This window comes from Mastigoproctus giganteus, chromosome 14 (assembly GCF_048544385.1).
Source record: "Mastigoproctus giganteus isolate SK-2022 chromosome 14, ASM4854438v1, whole genome shotgun sequence".
Taxonomy (NCBI): Eukaryota; Metazoa; Arthropoda; class Arachnida; order Uropygi; family Thelyphonidae; genus Mastigoproctus; species Mastigoproctus giganteus.
In genome coordinates this window covers 16,644,236-16,669,445 of record NC_143588.1, presented here as the reverse complement: position 1 = coordinate 16,669,445, position 25,210 = coordinate 16,644,236, and the positions used below count along the sequence as shown (strand labels likewise).

The 25,210-nt window shown below is 39.2% G+C and overlaps 1 protein-coding gene across 2 annotated transcripts in view; it reads left to right on the top strand.

Annotated features, from left to right (window-relative positions):
• LOC150074994 (sodium/potassium-transporting ATPase subunit alpha-like) overlaps positions 1-25,210 on the top strand; it is a 219,529-nt gene that overhangs the window by 30,345 nt on the left and 163,974 nt on the right. For both annotated transcript variants that reach the window (XM_090388741.1, XM_090388740.1), the window contains exon 2: positions 24,813-24,956. In XM_090388741.1, the coding sequence (XP_090244867.1) occupies positions 24,813-24,956 (144 nt within the window). The remainder of the gene's footprint in view (positions 1-24,812; positions 24,957-25,210) is intronic.

Here is a 25,210-nt window from a genome sequence, read left to right as displayed (position 1 = left end):
ATTAGACCCTCCGTCTTTGCTTATTATTATATTGGAAATTCTTTAATTGCAAATACCGATACGTTCAAGGACTTAGGTGTCCTATTTCGATCTGACCTTCATCCTCTTTCCATGTTGATCCTGTAATATCATACTTCCAAACTTCTTGGCTTAATTAAAAGATTCCCTCCATTTTTTAAGAGTGACAATGTTTTTGATTATTGTGATATTTGTTCCCACAACAGGAATATCTTTCTCATAGACTTGAGAATTCAAATGAAATTCATTAAATTCTTTAAGCTTTCCAAATCGCTTTTCCTTTCACTGTCGAAACTATAGAGCTCTTCGTGGTCGCTTCGGAATCGTTCCTCTTCACTCCAGACGACAACTCCACGAGTTTCTTTCTGCCTATAATATCATAAACTCTATTATCGATTCTCCATCTCTTGAACTTTTCACTATACCCCGCTTGAATTCTTGTTAAAAAAAAAAATTTCTCACTGGCTGTACTCAACACTTCTTAAAAGTTAGAGGTTCCGTTTCCTTCAGGTTTTGAATAACCACATTTTGTATATATTGATGAATACTGTTTTGTATTGATTCTCTAATTCTTAGCGTTCTCCCCATTATCTGGGGTCTGCTTGTCCTATGGGTGAGAAGTTTGTAAATAAATAAATAAAATGTTATATTACTGTGAAATATTTTTGGATTTGCCTATTTTCTCAAAAATCTTGCAATTTTATATTTGCGTATTTTCTCAAATAACCTTAAATTGAAAAAAAAAAAAAAAAAAAAAATTCATTTATAGGCACGATTTTCTGATGCCACTTGACCTTTTAACAGATATTTATTTAAAGTATACCCAGTAAAATAAAATAAAATATTTCCAGAAGCTTTCGGAACTCGTGTCCCTTTCTCAACTGACAGAATTTTTTTTTTTTTTTGAATACATTACAAGCAAAGTGTGGCACGTTACTCATTTGTCATTGTTGTAGCACGGACGTGTGCTGCCTTGCGCCAGTGATCATCCATCAATAAAACGGTTGTCTCCAGGATTGGATGTATACGCATGCCTTTCTGGCGATTTAATGCCTTAGGGTTGTTCATTATGTTTAGTGACTCTAGCCATAGGCGGTGGCGAAAGTGTCGCGCGTGGTCCACTATCTCAAAGTCGCGCTTGGGGTCAAGATCGTGGTTGGTAGCCCAAAAATGTTCTGCAAGCGCGGACTGGTCAGTTTCGGCAAGCCGGATTGCTCTGTCGTGTTCCGTGAGGCGATCCTGGAGACGTCTCGATGTCTCACCTACGTAGCAACTGTTACAGGCCCTACAGGTGATACGGTACACTACATTGCTGCGTAAGACAGGTGTGACAGGGGTCTTCACACTGGAGACAAGTGAACGTAGGTTCCTACCTGGTAATTGTACACATTTTATGTTGTAACTTCTCAGGATCTTCGAGATACGTCCTGACACTCCTGGATAGTACGGAATGTAGGCGGATGATATGCCGACTTGCTTCGGAGGTCTTGGGTTGGAAGTAAGTTCTTGTGCCTGTAACAAGCATCTGTTTAGTACATGGGATGGATAACCGCATCTGGTTAAGTCCGCCTTCACACGGGAGATCTCGTTACGTCTAATTGTGTCGGTGCTGGAATGGCTCCAGGCCCTGGAGAACAGGGTGTGGGCAGTGCTATTGAGATGGCTTGGAGCGTGGCCGGACCCGTAGTTGGTGAATTGACCGCACCACATGGGTTTGCGGTATACTGAGGTCTCTAGATGTGGGCCTACGCGATGCACTAGCACGTCCAGAAACGGGAGCGAACCGTCCACCTCTGATTCTACGGTAAACTTGATGAAATTGGATAGAGAGTTGAGGTATTCTAGTAGTACCGTTTCAGAACCACGTGGTATTATGGTAAAAATATCGTCGACATATCTACACCACGTTGTAATAGGTGTAGGTGGGTTCTGGTGTATCTGCTTCTCCAGATCTTCCATGGCGATGTTAGCTACTACGGAACTGACAGGGGCACCCATAGCAGTGCCATGTACTTGTTTGTAGAGTGAGTCTTCAAAGGTGAAGATGCTGCTAGAGAGGCATAGGTTGAGGGCGGTACAGATGTCATCAGTATTGATGACATCTGTACATTTTATTGATGGATGATCACTGGCGCAAGGCAGCACACGTCCGTGCTACAACAATGACGAATGAGTAACGTGCCACACTTTGCTTGTAATGTATTCAAAAAAAAAAAAAAAAAAAAATTCTGTCAGTTGAGAAAGGGACACGAGTTCCGAAAGCTTCTGGAAATATTTTATTTTATTTTATTTTACTGGGTATACTTTAAATAAATATCTGTTAAACTATGGACCCCAGTACTCCAGGCCCATTTGTCACTATTCGATCACTTTATGGCCATAATACCTACAACGATTGTGCACAGTTGCAAAAGTGCTTCCTCTCAATAGCTCGCTACAGGCAACATTTACGCTTCGCCCACAGATGCAAAAGCAATCGAATTATACCTAAAGGGTTCCGATACAAAGCCCCGTTCCACAACTCTCATATGGATCGTGCCTGCTTTAACTTCAGCCTGCGCACGTTAAATTTATGGATATCCCATCTCCACCGTGAAATCAGGAACGCTGACTACAACAAGTCCAGACTGTTACAACATATACAAGGTAAGGTCTCGCCTATTGTATTTACAAACCTTATACATACCATCTGCCATCGGGCTAGTCAGACCTCGGATACCTACCGTTTACGCCAACAGCGCAAGTTCATAAACTTGAGCATAGAAACTAACTCCTTAAAGACGAACACTCGTTCAGACGACACGACTTCTTTCGTCTTGAATCTAAGTAACAAACAACTGTCCAACGAGCAGCTGAGTGTTTTATCAAACGGTATGAAATTCGCCGTTATACCATCGAAACCTCCCATCACACAGCTCGCTATGGGCATAGAAGCCAGTATTACCAACCTTCCCGAAGAAACTGCCAACGAGATCCGATTCAAGACTGCCGCAGTCCTCCGCAACACTCGAAAAACGTGCTCAAACCTCAACCACCGCCAACGTGCCGCCCTGTCATCTATAAGAAAAGACAACTCCATCGTTGTACTTCCTGCGGATAAAGGGCGCCGGACTGTTGTGCTGGACCGATCAGCCTACCGAGAGAAAGCCTTGGCCCTATTACTCGATCCTAACGTATATGAACCTCTACCTGATCCTCCCGTTAAAGTCTTGAAACGTCTGGAAGCAAATGTTAATAAACTTGTCCACGCATGGCTTAAAGATAAGAAGATCCCGACCGCGACTCACCATCTTCTGCGTGCTACTGGCTGCCAACTACCACAATTCTACGGATTACCAAAGATCCATAAACCGGGTATTCCTCTCAGACCTATAGTGTCTTGCTGCAGTGCCCCAACGTATGAACTGTCCAAACACATCGCGAGCCTCCTCTCGCCTCTTATAGGTAATACATCTCACACCGTTAAAAACAGCAGTGAATTCATTAACACCATTAAGGACATTTCAACCCCTGATAACTCTGTCATGGCATCATTTGACGTGGTTTCTTTATTCACCTCGATTCCCGTCCAACAGGCCGTGCACTGCGCCAGAAGGCTCCTCGAGAGCGACTTAAGCCTCCAATCCAGGACGTCACTATCCACTGATGACATCTGTACCGCCCTCAACCTATGCCTCTCTAGCAGCATCTTCACCTTTGAAGACTCACTCTACAAACAAGTACATGGCACTGCTATGGGTGCCCCTGTCAGTTCCGTAGTAGCTAACATCGCCATGGAAGATCTGGAGAAGCAGATACACCAGAACCCACCTACACCTATTACAACGTGGTGTAGATATGTCGACGATATTTTTACCATAATACCACGTGGTTCTGAAACGGTACTACTAGAATACCTCAACTCTCTATCCAATTTCATCAAGTTTACCGTAGAATCAGAGGTGGACGGTTCGCTCCCGTTTCTGGACGTGCTAGTGCATCGCGTAGGCCCACATCTAGAGACCTCAGTATACCGCAAACCCATGTGGTGCGGTCAATTCACCAACTACGGGTCCGGCCACGCTCCAAGCCATCTCAATAGCACTGCCCGCACCCTGTTCTCCAGGGCCTGGAGCCATTCCAGCACCGACACAATTAGACGTAACGAGATCTCCCGTGTGAAGGCGGACTTAACCAGATGCGGTTATCCATCCCATGTACTAAACAGATGCTTGTTACAGGCACAAGAACTTACTTCCAACCCAAGACCTCCGAAGCAAGTCGGCATATCATCCGCCTACATTCCGTACTATCCAGGAGTGTCAGGACGTATCTCGAAGATCCTGAGAAGTTACAACATAAAATGTGTACAATTACCAGGTAGGAACCTACGTTCACTTGTCTCCAGTGTGAAGACCCCTGTCACACCTGTCTTACGCAGCAATGTAGTGTACCGTATCACCTGTAGGGCCTGTAACAGTTGCTACGTAGGTGAGACATCGAGACGTCTCCAGGATCGCCTCACGGAACACGACAGAGCAATCCGGCTTGCCGAAACTGACCAGTCCGCGCTTGCAGAACATTTTTGGGCTACCAACCACGATCTTGACCCCAAGCGCGACTTTGAGATAGTGGACCACGCGCGACACTTTCGCCACCGCCTATGGCTAGAGTCACTAAACATAATGAACAACCCTAAGGCATTAAATCGCCAGAAAGGCATGCGTATACATCCAATCCTGGAGACAACCGTTTTATTGATGGATGATCACTGGCGCAAGGCAGCACACGTCCGTGCTACAACAATGACGAATGAGTAACGTGCCACACTTTGCTTGTAATGTATTCAAAAAAAAAAATTCTGTCAGTTGAGAAAGGGACACGAGTTCCGAAAGCTTCTGGAAATATTTTATTTTATTTTACTGGGTATACTTTAAATAAATATCTGTTAAACTATGGACCCCAGTACTCCAGGCCCATTTGTCACTACTTGACCTTTTGTTACTTACGATCGTATAACCAATAATTGGTTTCAAGCAACCAACTATACAAGTATTGGTTAACGCTGTTTGGCGATATTGGTATTTCTTTAGGTCGCTATAACACTGAAAATTTATGATATGCAATCATATCGTGAATCTTCAGCATTATCCTACTCACTAATATTTTCTTCGTGGACTTATCATAGATGCAACAAGATCTTTTGTCTTTCATCAATGAGATTCTTTTTTTTTTTAATACTGTTATTCCCCATAAAACAATAGAACAGTATTATATTAAATCAGAAATCCTCATGGAATTCCTTGCGTGAAACGTGTCAGGATTTTGATTCTTTTGTTCTTGTGTTTTTAAGAATACCTCTTAAATCTATTATACTTCTTCAAAACCATTCGTGTTTGTCCCTATACTTTCCCTCGAGTTTTGCTTCTAAAAATTATATATCGTTTGAATAGTCATAACAAGGAATCCATTCTGGCATTAACACAATACATTAATTTTAATTATGAAAATTGCGTTGGAATAACCGTATTTATCGCCAAGGTCGCATCCTATTGTGGTGGCGAATGATGCAAGAAAGCAAGTTTTTATACAGCCTCAACAACAACAAAAAAAAAAAAAAAAAAAAAAAAAGACTTGCATTTCACCTATTCATCCCTCCAATAGTTTGTCTAGTTCTTCCTTGAATTTATTCAAGCTATTACCCTCCACAACAGATGGAAGGAAGTTTGTTCCAGTAATGAACTAAAATAATAAATAAATTAATTAATAATAAATAAAAAATAATGTTTATACTCCGGGACAACCGAACGGTCAGAGGAGTTCACAAATAGACAAAATACAAGAAACAGCACCGTATTTAGCAGTCACGGGCTTAAGGCACGTGTACTTATGTACCCGCGCGGCTAACCACTCGGCTACGGCGGCTTTGGCCAAAGGCAAACTTCCTTGAATTTGTGCCCCCTCATGTGTATATGAATGTAGTCTGAGCAAGAAGAAGAATCCCATCAGCATTGAGCTTGCTCAATCCATTCAAAGCCTTAAACGTTTACCTCAATTAAATTACCTCGCAGGTGCCTAGTCTCCAGAATGCTGCAATTTTCAGCCTGAAGCCTTTCTTGGTAAGCGCATACCTTCATTCTCCTCGCCAATCACGTTTCCCTTCTCTGTACTCGTTCTAGCAGCTCTACACCATTCTTAAAATGAGGCCTCCAGACCTGTATGCAGTAACCAAGACGTTACCTGTTCATTAACCTTATACAATGGGGATAATCACCTCCTTATCCCTGCTAGCAAAATTCCTGAAGATCATTGGCACAAAACTCCATGAGCTGTCCTCATGTGGTTTTGTCAATGCATTAAACTTGTACCATAATGTAACACATCTGGCAGCCTGTCTGCATTGCTCAGAGAGTTTCATATCCGACTACACAATTACTCCCAGTTTTTTTTTTCATTTTCCACTAGCTTGAGTGTAGTGCCACACAGTTGATACGTTACTCTGGGGTTACTGTTATCCATATGCGGTACTTCTTAACATTTGCCAATGTTAAACTTTAGTTGCCATTTCTCAGCCTAATTGTGCAACTTTTCTAGATCCGTTGAAGTAATATACCGTCATTCCTGTAATTAACCACCCTGGCAAACTTGGACATTAAGCTTGATATGCCTTCATCAATATCATTAATCAATACAGAAATAACAGTGGGGGACTCCACAAAGAGCAGTGGCCATTGGGTACCACTGTCTTTTCCCACTCAACCGTAATGTAGTACATCAATATAATTGATATTATCCACAAGTAGTATTGTGTGAGACAGAGAAGGTAAATGAATTTCTTCCGATGCATTTTCTTGGTATACGTGATCAAACCGAATCGTGAACAACTTGCTTTTTTTTTTAGTATGTTTTTCAAAATTGACAATAAAATTGAAGTATCTAATATAAATGAGATAAATGATTGCTGGAAATGTTACCTTTTTATATTAAATAAGTAACGAATAATGTAAACGATTTTTAAATAAATGAAATATTCCCGGTAGAAATTTCGTTCTGTGATCGCAGAACTTGAAATTAGCGTAAAAATTGCCTTTCACGTGCATTGTGTTAAGAGTTACGCCAATCTATTGAAATAACAAAGTATCCGTTGTTGATAGGTATACAAAGTTCGTACGCTGTGGAACTAAGTTGATAAAGGCCAAAGGTCCCTGCATGCCTCTTTTTGAATAGATGCATGCTTGATGATTGTGGATATCACAGGTGATATCCATAATCATCAGGCAGTTTATCAAAATTAAAATTGCTCTAATTGTGATTGGCTTCCACATGTAATATTAGTAACACCCTTGGTTTATATTTGTGTAATTACATGTATTTTTTTATAATTAAACTTAAAATTTAGTTTAATTTGATTATTAGCAGCAACATCATTTTATTGAAATGTTGACAGATAAGTGCGCGGAAATCCTCTACATTCAGAGCTCAATTGGGTGCATGCTCCTAGCTGACCTAATAACATTAACCGTATTTTTATTTCCTCTGGTCCAGTAATAGAAATTAATTAAACTTCTTTATTGCTGCAAGTACGGTACATGTACTAGTGACAATAATTCTCATCACGGCCACGAGTTTTACATTATATATGTGATTAAATTGGCAAAAATTACAGTTACATGGGAAATTGAGTTACACAAAATTAAACATGTAAAATGAAATTATAATAATAGGAAAATATAAAGAGGAATTGAACGTCGTAACCCAGTTTGGAGGAATTTATTCCAGTTCCACAGATGTAATCCACTCGAGGAGCATGTGACTGTATTTGTAGTCGGTAGCCATTTTCTGTAGGTTGACTCCAAGACGGAGTAGTGCCTGAATTTTGGGGAGTGCCTGGGCAGGTAGGGAACGGCTACACAGTTGCAACCGGTTGTATTTGAGGATTAGTGTGGACTCCGAACTCAAGGATGGCAGAGGATTGTGCCACTGACAGAAATCCCAGATGTTTAGGGCGTTTATGAGTCCTATGTACATTAAACGCCTGCTGTCAATTAACCTCGGGAGCCTGGGTACATTTAGCCGCTCAGCCATGTCAGTTATTCTCAATTGAGGGGGTCGGCGATGCTTATTTCTGGCCCATTTCAGGGTCCAGTATTCACACGAGAACACCGGTTTTTGAAGTGAGGGCGACGCAGATGCCCAAATTTCAGCAGCGTATAAAATAACCGGATAAACAGTGGCTTGAAGATATCTGGTAGTGGTTGCGGCATCGTTGGAATGAAGTAAGTGTAGCTTTGTTTTCCAGCGTAGAGTGTTAAATCGCTTCCGGAGGTATTTTGTGTGAACATGAAATTTCAGCTTCGGATCAAAATAGACACCGAGATCTTTATGATTGGGATGAGAGTACCCAAAACGGATGGTTGAATTACTGTTGGTTGCTGTTTCAATGAGTAAATCATTATTGCAGATTTTGAAGGGTTAAGTTTTAATCCAAACATCTTCAAGTAAGTTGAAAGAGTGGTCAAGTTCTCTGTGATTGAAGACGTAATTGCCATTGGGTTTGCAGACTGGGATTAAGATAAGAAACTTTATATCTTTGGCATATATTAGAGCATCATCACGGGGACTCATGAAAGGAATTAGAATGGCTGAGAAGAGAAGGCCAGACAGGATGCCACCCTGTGGGACTCCTGCATTGATTTTTCTTGTAAAGTGAGTCTTCATTGTGAGGTGAACACTTCTGTTCCTCAATAAGGCGGTGAAGAAAGCTAGTAGGTCTCCATTAATCCTGAAGAATTACAGAAGACTAAGAAGGGCTGTGACGTCTATGCTGTCAAAAGCAGCTTCAGTATTGGCGTACAGAATAACTAATTCGGATTTAGTTTCGAAGGCTTAAAGAATTGATGTCTGTGCGGCCATGAGGTTTGTTATGGTGGATCTATTTGCGAAATGGAACTGTTTCGGCTTCTGTGGCATCAGCTGTTTATTTAATGAGTACCTTTTCAAGAAGTTTGAGGAGGGTGGAAGAAGTTGAGATTGGTCTGAAATCTTTTAGGTTTGTTGTCGCTTTAACACATTATCTACCCGAAAATACATTTCTCTGAATACTGTGCGTGTATTCAGTGAGGTTAGTTTGTTTGTTACATGACGAAAAAACTGAATTTGCATGAGGAGAAGGCGCCTCCGTAGCCAGGTGGGAAGGAGCAGCAGTGCGTAGCACATGCTTCTTGATTAAACCGGGGTTCGAGCCCGTCACCACCAAATACGGAGGATGCGGAAAGGTCAGGGAATGACCACCGCATATCCCCGGAGCAATATGGCCTTAGTTGCTAATGCTCCTAAAAACCAAAAAAAAAAAACAAACAAAAACAGCATGAGGAGAATAGAGATACCCATGATCCTCCGAGAATGACCTAGTTGAGTTAGTTTGTGGAAAGAAAATACTGTAGTCCATCTTTACTTTTTCACTCATAATAAAGCAGAAAAACCGACCATAGAATACCGTTTACACACAATATGCCGATAACTCATAGCCTTATCTGTTTTGGTAAGTAAGGTTTACTAAGGCTATGAGATATCGGCTTGTTGTATACGTTTCGCATACAACGATTAGTGTATAGGAATCGGAACCTTTGGCGAGTAAGAATCACTGAACGATGTTTTAATTTCACATCAACTGTGCCTTTTTATAATTTATTGCTGTGGAACATATATTTTGCATGGTTACGGTTTGATCTCTGATCCTGTATCATCGCATATGCCAGTGATCTAAGGATCAAAAGAAAACTAAGCACTGCGTTTTGATTTTCTTTTTAATTTGTAATTTTAATTTATAATTTTTTTTTTTATAATTTGTTTAGAAAACTTGTGCTATTATAGTATGTCTGAACGTAACGAATAGAGTATAAGTCATCAGCGAGAATATTCCCGTTTTTTACAAAATTAGAGAGAGAGGGGAAAAAAGAAAGACTGGCATATTTTCCAAGCAGTGACAAAACTACTATACCGCTAGGTCCCCCACCGCGGAGGGGGCACTGGATTTGACATTGCTGTTAGAACATATGTGAGCCTCTGTGAATCTCGCTGGGCTTGCAGGAGTTTTTCTTTGCTGTTTCCATGACAAAGAATAATAATAACTAATCTCTTGTCGCAATCTTCTTTATCCCATAACCTGCTATTTCCATTATTTACTTTTCGAACTTATTTTCGACATTCCCAACAAGCCCTTTACTTCCTGTATTACATTTCATGTTCTCATTCAGCCTCCATCCCTTTACCGGTAGTCTTCGGTATCCTTTTATCTTTCACAACCCAATTCTCGTGTTGCCCTCGTGGGTGGTACAGTTGGTATAATCACCAACGCCCCCACACCTAGCGGAAAATACCCGAGTTCAAATCCTTTCAAAGTTGCAAGGAATTTTTATGGATCTTTTCACAACGTGGCCAAGTTAGTCAAGCAAGGGTAGGGTGGTTTTTCTCCCAGCAAATAGTAATTTGACCACAGAACATGCGCAACTTGGCCTAAGTAGTTGATGCACCTATACCACAACAACAATTCTCATATTAAACAACTTACATTTTATACTGAAAATCGCATTAATGGTCAATTCACTATTGGAGGCGGTGTTTATTGGTTGCTAGGTAATGACAACACTTGAACAAGATATGCCTTAGCACATTATGTATGGGTAATCTGGTTGCACAGTTCGGTAATTTCTGCAGGGCTTGCTACACAAACATGTTTTTGTTGTTTTTTTTAGCAGCCTATGAGCAAATAACCCGTGGATACATAATATATTAACAAAAAGGCCCATGGGTGTCGGTGAACTAATAACTAATAGTACTGTAATGTCAATTTACCTGTCTTAATGAAATAAAATAAATGAATGGATTTAATAGTAAAACAAAACATGTTAGCTAACTCAATGCTAATTCTAACATTTTTAAAATCTCACGAGAAGCTTCGGGGTTGTATGTTCCTTAACTCATTTGAAAAGTAAGCCGGGAGGCCTTAAAATAGCAAGTTGAAAGAAAGGAGGGAGAGGGAAACTGTGGGAAAGTAATCATATAATCGGTTGGGCTCCGGGAATAGCAAACGCCAAGTGCTCAGCGATGTTTCGCGTTTTGTTCATGTTGTACATACAGGCGGAAGTGTTCATCCCCGTGCAACAATATTGCCGGTCTATTTACCCGATAGTCTCCTGAGTTCCTTTATTTTTCCTGGCTTTTAATGAACAACGAAACATGCAATCTATATTGTGGCTCGATAAATCTTTCTGAAAGACTTGAACACACAATTTCATAAACACCCGACCACGAGAATATGGACTTGTTACATGGGGACGGATAGACATATTTAAAATACACGTTCGCAAATACGCGTCAGGCATTTGCAAATGTATCTTACATTTAATTGCAAAATATACATTTATGCAAAAATTAAAAAACAAAACAAAGAACGATACTTTTCTATATGCTTTCTTAGGCTTCATTTCAAACTAGTCGTTCTATCTGTGGTTTTTAACAATGTAGATTATATTATTATTAAATACCCTGATAATAATCAACATAACCGGGTTCAGTTTGATTTTTCTGAGTCACATCCCGGACAGTATGCTTTCATTTGCCAACGCTACATTACCCCAATATCAATGTTTCCTAGAGTGCACCTTTTACTTCTTTTCCTTATTTTTATTAATTTAAAATTTTTTCTTTGTGATAGAACATTAAATTTTAGTCAATAGTCATACAATAGTCAATTTATAATCAAAATACTTATTTCGTATATCTCGTGATATTTGTTGATGCTAATCCATCGCGCTTGCCCATATCCATTTGTGCGTGATTTTTTTGTCCCATTTCCGTTATTTTTCCGGTTAGTGTTTTTCTTTCGAAAATAATAGACTGTGATAGAATAGTACACATTCATGGTAGTAACAAAACCATGAACATCGGTTATGGATATTTACTTGCAGAAATAGCGCACTGCATGATGTGATTTAATATGGAAATATAAGAGTATATAGACTTTTTATTGAAGTGCCAGCGTTTGTTGTTCTCTCTCAACTGCATGTAGTCTTAAAAAATCCTCCCCCCATGCAAGGGGAAGAAGCTGTTGTGAATCTTCACTAAATAACACTTGTTTAAATTGCATATTATTTGTAATAATATGATGTACAAGTTAGTGCAAATGCATCATTTTAGTACGAAGCAACCTACTAAAGTACTTTAAAATTGGAGGCGCCTCCGTATCCAGATGGGAAGGAGCAGCAGTGCGTAGCACACGCTTCTTGATTAAACCGGGGTTTGAGCCTGTCACCACCAAATACGGAGGATGCGGAAAGGTCAGGGAATGACCACCGCATATCCCCGGAGCAATATGGCCTTAGTTGCTAATGCTCCTAAATAACAAACAAAAAACTTTAAAATTGGCATTATTTAAGTATATCTCATTGTAAATACCATCACAACAAGATATTGCCCCATGAACCATGATAGTGCACCACCTCGAATAAATAACTCTTCACCAATGGAGAAGACTATTGTTACTTACTTTTGGCAGATACCACCACAGTTTTTTTTCTTTCTTTATGTAAACCCCAAACACGAGAGGTATTAGAACCTATAGTACTTAGTACTGTCCTTGGGTTGGAGGTTGAGAAGACAAAAGAAGATATTTGTTGACATTGGACTTGAACTTCTGTAGACTGTAATTTTCAGGAAATACGAGGCACCTCCGTAGCCAGGTGGGCAGGAGCGGCAGTGCACACGCATCTTGATTAGACCGGGGTTCGAGCCCGTAACCACCAAATACGGAGGATGCGGAAAGGTCAGGGAATGACCACCGCATATCCCCGGAGCAATATGGCCTTAGTTGCTAATGCTCCAAAAAACCAAACAACTCAACTCAAACTCAGGAAATACGTATGAAGGAAGGTTGTTCCAGAAAACGGCAGTCGAATGAATAAACGAGGAAGACGAAAAGTTGGTTCTGTGAGTTTGAAGTTGGACAGTGAATAGATGTTGGCTGGTGGTGGCACGTGTTCGGACTGTTTTGAAACAGAGGAGGAATTATAGAAGCCAATTCAGAAAAACAGTGCCCATGGAAATATCTATAGAAGAGGCATGTAGCAGAAATAGTACATCTATGAGACAGCGAGTGGAGAGACTCTATTAGAGATGAATCATTAATTAACCTAACTGCCCTCTTCTGAACGGAATTAAGAAGCCTGAGAGACATTTTGGGGGCATCCCCCCAGATGTGGGAACAATATTCCATGGTAGGGCGGATTTGCGATTTGTAAAGAGTGAACAGCTGTTTGGAAGAAAAGTAATGCCCGAGAGCGAAAGAGAAAACTAAGTTTTTTAGATGCAGAGGAAGCAATATTTGTAATGTGCTTGTGCCAAGAGAGATTAGAAGTCAGGATAATCCCCAAAAGAGGTATATCATTTTGCCCAGAAATCGGAGTGTCACCAAAGATAAGCATGGGAGCAGAATAATCCTTTTTGCAAGATATAAGACAAGACTGAGTTTTAGAAGGATTGAAATCAACTAAGTTGTCTTTGCCCCACTGGAGAATTGCCTGGAGATTGGCATTTAAGTTATTGGTAGCAGATTTTCAAGAAGTTGAAGCTGATTGAGCAGGACAAGGTTTCTCAAAATGGAAAGTGGAATGCAATGTGCTATCATCAGCAAAACTATGGATAGGATTTCCAGTCAATGGAAGAAGGTCATTAATATACAAGAGGAAAAGAGTGGGGGAAAGAACTGAACCTTGGGAGACACCGGCATTAGTGGAGAAGTTAGACAGCAGCCATCTACCATCATCCTCATTGAACGATTGGAGAGAAAACTGGTTAACCTATTACAAAAAACAGTTGGCAAACCATAAGATGGAAGCTTGTTTAAAAGACCTTTATGCCAAACACGATCGAAAGCCTTTGAGATGTCAAGAGTAACTGTTTTCATTTCACCGAACTTTGCCATTGAATTAGTCCATAAATGGGTAACATAAGCCAGAATATCACCAGTGGATCAACACTGACGGAATCCATTCTGGCACTCGTTGATCAGACGGAAGGTTTCTAGGTAGTTTAAGAGATGGCTGCTAATTGATATCTCCAGTACTTTAGAAAGAGTAGACGTAATTGCAATGGGACGATAATTGGATGAGAGGAATTTGTCGCCCTTTTTAGGAACTGGCTGGATATGAGCAAATTTCCAAGCAGAAGGAAAAACATCTTTGGAATAAGAAAGTGAAAAAAGGCGGCAAAGAATAGGAATAAGTTCAGGAGCACAGGTTTGGAGAACAAGTGGAGAAATACCATCAGGACCTGGAGCTTTCTTAGCATCAAGATTCGTCAAAATCCATCTGACAAACTTAGCAAGATTATACACTAGCTGATCTGGAAGCCTCCTAGAGAGTTACCAATACATTTGGTCCGGTGTACTAACTAGCAGCCGGCCTGTAAAAAGGTGTGGGATAAAACTGTGTTATCCACATCTCTGGCCCTATTAGACTTTGGAAAGCAAATAGGTAGAAAAAAGTGATAGTAGGAGAGGAAGAAAAAGAAATGACGTTGAAAGAGGAAAGGGGCAGTTTCTCCTCACTCATAAATCCCTCGAATATGCAATGCTTTCCCATTGGGAAGACTGTTGTACCTATTCTCGGTAACCCAGGCAGCATCAAGCTCCTGCAAACGGCTTTTTTCGAGGCTTATTGGCCTCGTCGGTGGGTGTGCAGGTACCCTGGTGTTGCAATGATGACAACCCAGTTACGAACTATGACTCCACAATATGAGAGATGCCTGATGGTGTGTAACTAGTTATTAGACTAGTTAAATGATGCCAATTTTAACTATTTTAGTAGGTTTCTGCTTACTAATATGATGCATTTGCCCTAACTTGTACGTCAGTGAACTTTTACACAACATGAGGCTTTATCCCTAAAATGCTTGCAATCTTGATAACTAGTGCACACCATCAGGCATCTCTTATATTGCAGAGTTATATTTCATAACTGGGTTGTCATCATTGCAAACCAGGGCAGCTGCTCACCCACCGAAAGGTCATTACCATTAGTAGAGGCATATGATGCAAGAAAGCAAGCTTATACACAATCAGCAAAAAAAAAGAAAAAAAAATCCCATTTCACATATCCATTCGCTCTAAAAGTTTGTCCGGTCCTTCCTTGAATTTATTTAAGTTATCAACTTCCACAATGATAGATGGAAGTTTGTTCCAGCAATCAACTACCCACTGGCTAAAGGCAAATTTCCACACATCTATTCTACAACTGTCTTTCCTCAACTTGAATTTATGCCACCTCAGGTTTGTAATCTGAGCAAGAGGAAGAATCCCATCAGCACTGAGCCTGCTCAACCCATTCAAAGCCTTATACACCCTAATCAGATCACCTCGCAGGTGGCTAGTTCCAGATGCTGCAATTTGCAGAATTTAAGCCTTTCTTGGTAAGATCCCTTCATTTCCCTTGCCAATCTTGTTGCCCTTCTCTGTACTTGTTCTAGCAACTTCACATCCTTCCTTAAATAAGGCTTCTAGACCTGTATGGAGTACTCAAGGTGGGGGCTGACCATTGCCTAATACAAAGGGATAATCACCACCTTATCCCTACTAGTAAAATTCCTGTATATCATTGACAAGACAGCATGACCTGCTCTGGCAGTCTGTCTGCACTCTCAGAAAATTTCATATCTGACTGCACAATTACCCCCAGGTCTTTTTCATTCTCTGCCATCCTGAGTGTAGTACCACACAGTTGGTACATTTCTCTGGGGTTACTTCTGCCCATATGCAGTATTTTGATAAATGTCAAAGTACTTTGAAAAATGTTAAACGTCAGTTGTCACTTCTCAGCCCATCTGCCCAACTTTTCTATATCCTGTTGAAGTAGCATGCTGTCATTAACAACCCTGCCAAACTTTGACATTAATCCTGATATGCCTTCATCAATATCATTGATAAATATACAAAACAACAATGGGGCCCAACACCGAACCCTGGAGGAGTCCACTAATAACATTAGTCCACGAAGAGCAGTGTCCATGGATTATAACTCGGTCCTCTTCCACTCAACCATCTTTTTATCCATTATAGCAACTTGCCCTTTCCTAGATCAACTGAATTCGCTATGGCTTGTGTAAAATTGTTCTTACATTTTATAAGAAGAGTTGTTGTTGGTATGAAGTTTAATAACATGGGTTACTGAGGCAAATTTGTGTCAGTTCATAGTTTATTTCGTATATGTTATAGGAAGAGAATGATGTGATTAGTATTTATGTTAGTTAGAATGTTAGACTTCTAAACTTCCTTTACAAAATTCACAGCTTTTCTTTCTGGCCGATTGCATAAATCAGTGAGTTGTTGCCTATTGTACCTTTTTAATTGTAACGATAGGCCCTGTACATTTTTAAAGGCTAATGTTGCCGCCAGACCTGCACAATACATTGCTTGTATTACAAAAATGGGTTAAGATACCACAGAATTTATCCATATTGTTTAAAATTTTAAAAACTGCGAGTTTAAAATCATCATAAATTTTAAACAATTTTTGACAATGAGGTGCATTTGCAAGACATGTTGAAGCTAAGAGGTAACTCTTAGCTTCAGCATGTCTTCCTTCTCTGCTTCCTTGCCTCTTAATGAATGGATTTTCACGAAATTTATAGAAAGTTTTGCTGCTTTTGTTATTAAGCCTCATTAAAATTGGACCAATAAAAATTCCAAAATTAAGCAATTCTGTTTTCATATATATTCTTTGGTTATCCATAGACTGATTAGCCGAAGCACTAGAAACTGGGAGTGTGCTAATTGAAAAATATGGCAGAGGCACAGGAAAGAATTCAAAGTTAGCACTGCTGTTATTAAAGTTAGGTGTTACAAGGGGATAAGGGTTAGAGAGGCCAAATTGGACCTGTTTCTTGTAGTTCTCATTTTCTATCTACAGCATCCCCCTCCCCTTTATTTTATTCAACAGGTTATAAGCTAATTTATAATAATTCACAGTAGATACAAATCCATGGATTATTCAAGATCTAGTGCGTTTTGTTTTTTAATAAAACTGATACTGCAACAGTTCTTTTCATCTACTTCAAGATGCATTGTCTCATCAATGCAGGAATGTGCCAATTTCTGCCAGGTACAACTTTGGGATAGTTATACAGCCACATGAAGACAGCGGGTGTAACTTCATTTCTGGACTTAAAATCTGTACGATATTTGAATATTCTGAATAGACTGTTAGACTGTAACACTAGATAAATGTAACAAGATTAATTAATCTAGGTCAAAGGGTAATGGTAATTCTAAAACGGTTTTCATGGCTGGTCATACGTTGTCAGGAACGTAACTGCTAGAGTGAAGATGGGAAGAGAGTGCGACCACAGTCGAATCCACCAAACAGAGTTTCTATGAGAAGTTCCAAAACTAAATTCGGTCCACATAAATTTCACCTTAAGGGAATCCATTTTATCTCATATTACATTTATGCCCACTTGTTCTTGGTTACGTTTGCAGTTTATATCTCTGAACAGTTAATTCAAGTAGATAAAATTAAAACACTGAAAGCAAAGATCCGTATGTATAAAATATATTAGCCAAATGTGATTTAGTAATAAGAACCCATAACTTTTCGATAATTATTGCCAATAAAATAATAAAAAATAATAATTTTTTTATTTTAAATTATATTTCACATAATTTGTATGTATACAAGTACAGATGAAGTATCCATTTACCTGATATGAATAATTTTCATGTATTTAGATAATGAAATTCTGTTTCTCAGCATAGACCTTTTTTTTTTTTGTTGTTGTGAACATCACACTGACTGTTGAATCAGACTCTTGTTCAATACTGTGTAAGGTTGCATCTAGGGCATTTTTTTTTCTACTACATAAAATTGTAGTTTTGTGTTTGGTCCAATCTCTTTTTTAATATTTCAGTCCTCCTGTTTCTGTCTTGAGGGAGCGGTTAATCCGGTGAATCGGTTAAGGGGCTTCTATTGTGCTTTGAGATGCACTATCCAGCAGTACAATGTTGCTATGCCGCAATGCTACTTCTGCATATTGGATTTGCGAAAGCAACTGAATATCTGCACTTCACACAATACTGGTAATAACCTCTTGGTAAAGCCACAAGTTGTAATAAGGGATCTTTTAGAAGAGCGTGTTTGCACAGCGGATCTTTTGTGGAAAGTTGAGTTACAAGGCAGACAGATGGACGGGTAGGTGGAGCATGTATAACGCAACGTAAAGCACGACCGATTTCTATTAATCTGATCAGTCTTGTCTGAACATCAGAAATGGACACAATTTAGTTGTATGGTCCATCTTCACTCTGTTTATTTAATTAATAAATCAAAAAAAGAAACCCCTGCTGGTGTGTTCATCCTTGTCGACCAGGCTGACAACTGTTTTTGTTTCTTCTGTGCATAAATTACCCCAGTTTTCATACATGGCTTGCGAAATTTCTCTCCACAAAACTGCCTTCCCTTCTCTATTACTGTATTCCTTCGATCTAGTATCGTACAGTGCTGGATGTTTTCAACTTCAGTAATAAATTTTTAAATGTCTAACATGTAGATGATTTATCCACAGAAGATGGATAAGTACTTCTTGTCAGCCATGGTCAACAAGATAGGATGAACCCACCATTGGCAGTGTCTTTTTGATTTATCAATTAAATGAACGCAGAGTGCAGACAGACAGTACATAGTGTTGGGGTCAGGTGCCACCTGTGGTTTCCCACATCTGTGCCATATGTATGCTGTGAAGAAATACAGTACTACTGTAAATGCCACAAAAGTGTTGTGTGTGGAATGTGTAGTATTGTTGGGATCTGTTCTGGCATTTGGCCACAGGATCCCTGGTGGGATCCCACGTTGCCTGCACACATTGCTAGGGGTTAGCCAGGCTGCCCATTATTCTCTGGCTTGTCTCCGCTAGGATTGCCTGAGCTTCCTGGACAAAGACAAAAAAAAAAAAGTAGTCAGGGGAGTACAGAATGTGTACATGACAAAGGGTATAGCTAGAAACATGGAGGATGTAGGCAAAGGCATCCTCCAGGTTATTGATGGAGCAGTAGGCTCCATCAGGTGAAAGGGAACCTCATAGAGGAGCATAGATAAGACACACAGAAAGAGCTGCATTTAAGTCACCATTTGCAAATCAGGTGGCCAGAGGTGGGCAATGATTCCCATGGATGTTAGTTTGTGGTTAATTGATCCTTGTCTGGTAATGAGCAGTGTGACATTGGAGGCAAATTGCTGCTGTGGATAAAGGGGTGGCTGAGGGGGAGAAGACAGAGAGTGGTAATCAATGGACACTGCTCGTCGTGGACTAATGTTATTAGTGGAGTCCCTCAGGGCTCAGTGTTGGGTCCATTATTGTTTTCTGTATTCATAAATGATATTGATGATGGTATATCAAGCTTAATGTTGAAGTTTGCAGACGATACAAAGGCAGGCAGGGTTGTCAAGGACACAACTGACACTATGCTGCTGCAACAGGATCTGGAAAGGTTGAGCAGATGGGCTGAGAGGTGGCAAATGAAGTTTAACATTGACAAATGTAAAGTACTACACATGGGAAACAGCAACCCCAGAGAAACGTATCAACTCTGTGGAACTACACTGACAGTGGTAGAGAATGAAAGGGACCTGGGGGTAGTTGTGCAGGCAGATATGAAGTTCTCTGAGTAGTGCACGGGCTGCAAGAGTAGCTCATGGTGTATTGTCAATGATATATAGGAATTTTTCTAGCAGGGATAAGGAGGTGATTATTCCCTTGTATAAGGCAATGGTCAGGCCACACCTAGAGTACTGTATACAGGTCTGGAGGCCTCATTTCAAGAAGGATGTAGAGCTGCTGGAACGAGTACAGAGAAGGGCAACAAGATTAGTGAATGGAACAAAGGGGTGCTCTTACGAAGAAAGGCTTAAGTTTTGCAAATTAGTGTCTGGAGACTAGGCACCAGCAAGGTGATCTGATAGAGGTGTATAAAGCATCGAATGGTTTGAGCATGCTCAATGCTGATGGAATTCTTCCTCTCGCTCAGAATAATCACCTGAGAGGGCATAAATTCAAATTGAGGAAAGACAGATGTAGGATAGACGTGCGGAAATTTGCCTTTAGCCAGCGAGTGGTTGGTTGGTGGAACAGACTTCCATCCCTTGTCGTGGAAGTTGATAGCCTAAATAAGTTTAAGGCTCAGCTGGACAGGTATTGTGAACGAACAGAGGGGTGAAGTGGAAGTGGTTTTTTTTTTTGTTTTTTTTTTTTTGGCTGATGCTGCATAAGCTTGCTTTCTTGCATCAAATGCCTCTACTAATGCTAATGCTAATGAGGTAGGTGGGATAAAGACCAGGAAAGACCAATTTAGAGACTTGAGAAATACAGCATTCACATCTGGTATAAATTTCTTAGTGATTGGGCCCTTGTCTGTAGCAGTCCATCTGGCCTGCGAGGTCTGAAGTAGTAGGGTGGCAATTTGTTTGTTTTACTGATGGAGTGCCTGAGGATATGCTGATAGACAATAGTGAAAGCCCATCGAATTATCTCCAGATTTAGTGGAAGGATGCCCACAAAAATCTGAAGGGCTGGGGTACTGATCGTGTAGCAATCCCTAGTAATAGTAAGAAGGATGGTGCACTGGATGGTTCCAAGTTTACACTGGTTGTGTATGTAGAGAGCAGCCATGTGAAACCAGACTCCATATCCATATGTTATGAAGGGAAGGAAAATGGATTTATACAGAATGACTTATCCTTTAAGGATGCATCAGTTCAGTTCCCAAGTGAAGTACATGGTTCTTTGGCTTGGTGGTTTCTTTCATTTCCGGCTATACCAAAATGTCTTGGGATTGAACAGAACATTAGCCTGGTTGGATGCATTGCAGGCAAGTAATTAGCCTATGCATTTTATTATAGGATGAGAGGAGACTGTATTACTTCTTATTAGCATTAGTAGAGGCATATGATGCAAGAAAGCAAGCTTATACAGCATCAGCCAAAATAAATACTTCCTACTTCACCCATCCATTCATTCCAAAAGGGTTTTTTTTTTTTTGAGCCTGCTCAAACCATTCAAGGTCTTATACACCTCAATCAGGTCACCATGCAGTTGAATAGTCTCCAGATGCTGCAATTTGCAGAACCTTTCTTGGTAAGAGCAACCCTTTGTTTCTCTCACCAATCCTGTTGCCCTTCTCTGTGCTTGTTCCAGCAGCTCTACATCCTTCCTAAAATGAAGCCTCTAGACCTATATACAGTACTCAAGGTGTGGCCTGACCATTGTGTTATCACCTCATTATCCATGCTAGCAAAATTCCTGTATATCATTGGCCATGAGCTGCTCTGGAATCTTGTTTGCACTGCTCAAAAAACTTCATATTTGACTGCACAATTACTCCCAGGTTTTTTCATTCTCCAATACCCTGAGTGTAGAACTGCACAGTTGGTACTTTACTCTGGGGTTGTTACTACCCATATGCTGTACTTTAAATTTGTTAATGTTAAACTTCAGTTGCCACTTATCAGCCCATGCACAATTTTTCTAGATCTTGTTGCATGTTGTCATTACTTTGAATACAAACCCTGCTAACCTTTGTATCATCTGAAAACTTGGACATTAAGCCTGATATACCTTCCTCAATATCATTACCTTCAGATCTAGCAGAAGGATGCCCACAAGAACCTGAAAGGCTAGTTAATTGTGGTAAATTAGTGGAGACCATGAAATGCAGTGTCCACTGATTTCCATTGTCTTTTCCCACTCAACCATCCCTTTATCCATTGCAGAAACTTGCCCTTAATGCCATACTGCTTCAAATTGTATAGCAATCTTTCATGTGCAACAGTATCTTTTCTGCAACAAATTATTTTTTAGCATCCAGTCGCTTTGTGACCACATTGTAGTATCAAATCAAATTGGTCAGACAAGACTTCCCCTTAACAAACCCATGCTCTATTTGAACTATAACTGCAGTCTTGTCTAGCTGATCCTGCAGTGCTTCTTTAACCAGTGACATCTATTATAGCAGATGCTTGGACAGGTTTCAGAAGCTATAATAAAAAAATAATAATAATAATAAGATAAAAGTAAAATGTTTCACCAATAAATATAAATATTCAAACATAGTGCTGAACTTAACATGCCCTGCATTAAAATATTTATTGCTTGTGAGTTACTGATTGTACAATTAAGTAGTCATCATTAAACAGGCACAATTTAGAAATCACCTTCCTAATTGTGCTTTTAGTCTAGTTATGTTCTTTTTTTTATCTGAGTAACTCTGAAATCCCAACAATATCTGCATTTGTCTTAAAATTCATACTTATTTATACTTATTCATACTTACTTCAAATTCATATTTATTTACTATAATTCAACATTGGTGTACATGAAAATATATGTGCACTCGTAGTTACCCTAACATAACCCATGTATTCACTTGTTTTGTGATGAGTCCTAGCAATTCTTGAAATACCTAGTGCCTAGCACTTAAAATGAGAAGCAGCTTTCAAGGCTGCTGCTCATTCCAATAGAAGTAGTGCAAGAATCATTATCACTGTCACCTCTACCTGTGACTGTTGTTAATCTGTAAGTCTATGTATCCCCTGAAGCTACCAGTTTTCTGACCCATCTAACACTGCCTTGATAGCATCAGCACCCTTTTTCCATTTAAGTGTATCCCATCCCTGTAGAAGCAGTCTCTCTTGTTAACAAGCACAGATCACACTGAGAAAAATTGTACCTCACAAAACCTTGCACAATCTCTCCAGGGCTGGATTGATTGACAAGGCTCCTATCATATACTCCCTCCTGTCATGGCTGGGCAGAATTGCAGACCCCTTCAAATTTAACCCTAACTTGCAACTTTTTTCAACATTGACCTGTACTTGTTAAGCAAGTCTGCAGGTGTCATTAGTGTCACTGTGTCATTAATGTCACTGTGTACAATAATATTTTAAGGGAACCTTTTTGTTCCCTTAAAAAATAAGCCCCTGCCCAAAGTTGATGGCACTGATAAGGTACATTTGTTTTAGATCTCTTGTGGGGTGGGGGGGAGCAGAATTTGTAGTTTTTCTACTAGTTTTTCACTATCAAAAAGCTTCTCAAAGATACCACTCTGCCTTTGTACTATCAGGAAAAATAAATTCCAATATACAGTAATTTGTTTAACATCAGTTTGTTTGTATTCCAGGAGGGAGATGTTGCAAAAATACCCTACATTACAATAAAAAAAAAAAAAAAAAAAAAAAAAAAGCCAAAGGTAATCACATTTTACAATTCTATGAAAGGATGTAGGGAGGTGACAGACTTTCGATGAGTTTGCTGCATATAATATCAGCCAAAATACCCTATGCAGGTCCATTTTCAATTATTATTTCTTAATGAATTTAGCAAGCATAAAGTTGCAAGTGACATTTTTGTCACAATACATATACAGATGGTAATATGGGAATTACAAGTATGTTTGATATTCATAAGAAAAATAAAAATGATAAATGTAATTTGGGGAGAAAAACTTTCTTTTTGCATTTGAGTTATTGAGTTTTCTTATATCGCAAGATTGTATATTTTTTGCATATACAATTGTATATATTTTTACATATACAATTGGAATGAATATTTTGAAATATTTTTTTTGTAAATAGTTGAACTTAGTCTGTGTTGGATCAGGACTGTCTTTTCCATTAGGCACTGTGCTGCCAAAGGCCTATGAAGTTTATGGCTTACAAAAAACATAGGGCCTGAAAAAATATAATTCAAATACAATTTAGTGATTTTTTTTTTTTTTTCTTACAAACTAATATTTAAATACAGATTTCCAAGAGTTTGTATCACAAGTTAGTGCTGGAATAAGTTGTGTACATAACTTCAACACCAAATTTGTACAATGCTTTTGAATTTCTTTGAAAGCAAAAAATTAGATTAAATATAGGGGCATTTCAGTATGTTTGATATAATATAGTGAAATCAAAGAATGAAAAGTAAATAGGCCCTGTAAGCTTTAAGAGACCTCCCTGTATTGGATAATATCAAAGGTTTTGTAGTAAATGCTTCCAAACTTAAATTTGATAGAGATTGATATTTTCACATCTCTATTCTGTCACCAACGTTTTTTTTTTTCTGAAGTTTTAGGCATAATTAAACTTGTTTTTTGTTATAACAAATATTTTTAGTGGCCAACAAGCAGTTACAAAATTTTGAATTGGCAAAAAAAAAAAAAGAAGTAAAACTAATCATTTTATTAGTTTAATTTTTTAATGGGTTAATTCTGCAGCCAGTTGCTTGAGTGGGAGTAGAACTCTTTCATTTCCAGTTGTTATATATGTATATATATTTTTTTTTTTTTTTGCTGAAGCAATTGGTTGCCTTTATGATATATAGTGGTTTTAATATTTAGCACAATTTTTTTTAAATTCTTTAAGTTAAATCATTGTTAAATTTAATCAAGTTAAATCACTGAAATGTTCTCAATTTTTAGATTAATTTAAAATGTTATTAATATTTATTATTATTATTATTAGCCACGTGGTACAAGGAAGCCTGAGGTTTATGCTGCACCAGCCAAAAAAAAATTCCCGAGTTACCCCCCTGTGTGTGTGTGTGTGAGAGAGAGAGAGAGAGAGAGAGAGAGAGAGAGAGAGAGAGAGAGAGAGAGAGAGAGAGAGAGAGATGATGATATCCAGCTCAGGACCCTGGGTTTGCCAAGCCCATACTCACCAGATGTGAGCCCCCGAGGTTTCTATGGGAACATTGAATTATTGAATTATTGCCTTTGTCTTTTCTTTTAGTCTGGACGGTCAAATAGTTATCGTGCTGCAGTTTCATCAAACATGTCCAAAGATGGCAGGGCTGTCACTGATACTAATGCCAAGGGGAAGAAAGGCAAGAAAGGAAAATCTGATCTGGATGAACTCAAACAGGAAGTCACTATGGTAAGCACAATGGCTCTTTTTTAAGTAATTCTTATTAGCATTTATTTCTTGAATTAAAATTGAAAAATTAATGGGGGCAGGGTAGGGGCAACACTCCCATTGACAAACTGTGTATAATTACTGTAACTTTTTTAGAGTAATTATACTTTGAATTTGCTTTAATATTTGAGGTTACTTAAAAAGTAATTGTAAGCATATTATACACACATACACACACAGTGGTACTAATTGGTTGGTTTTATTTGATTAAATTT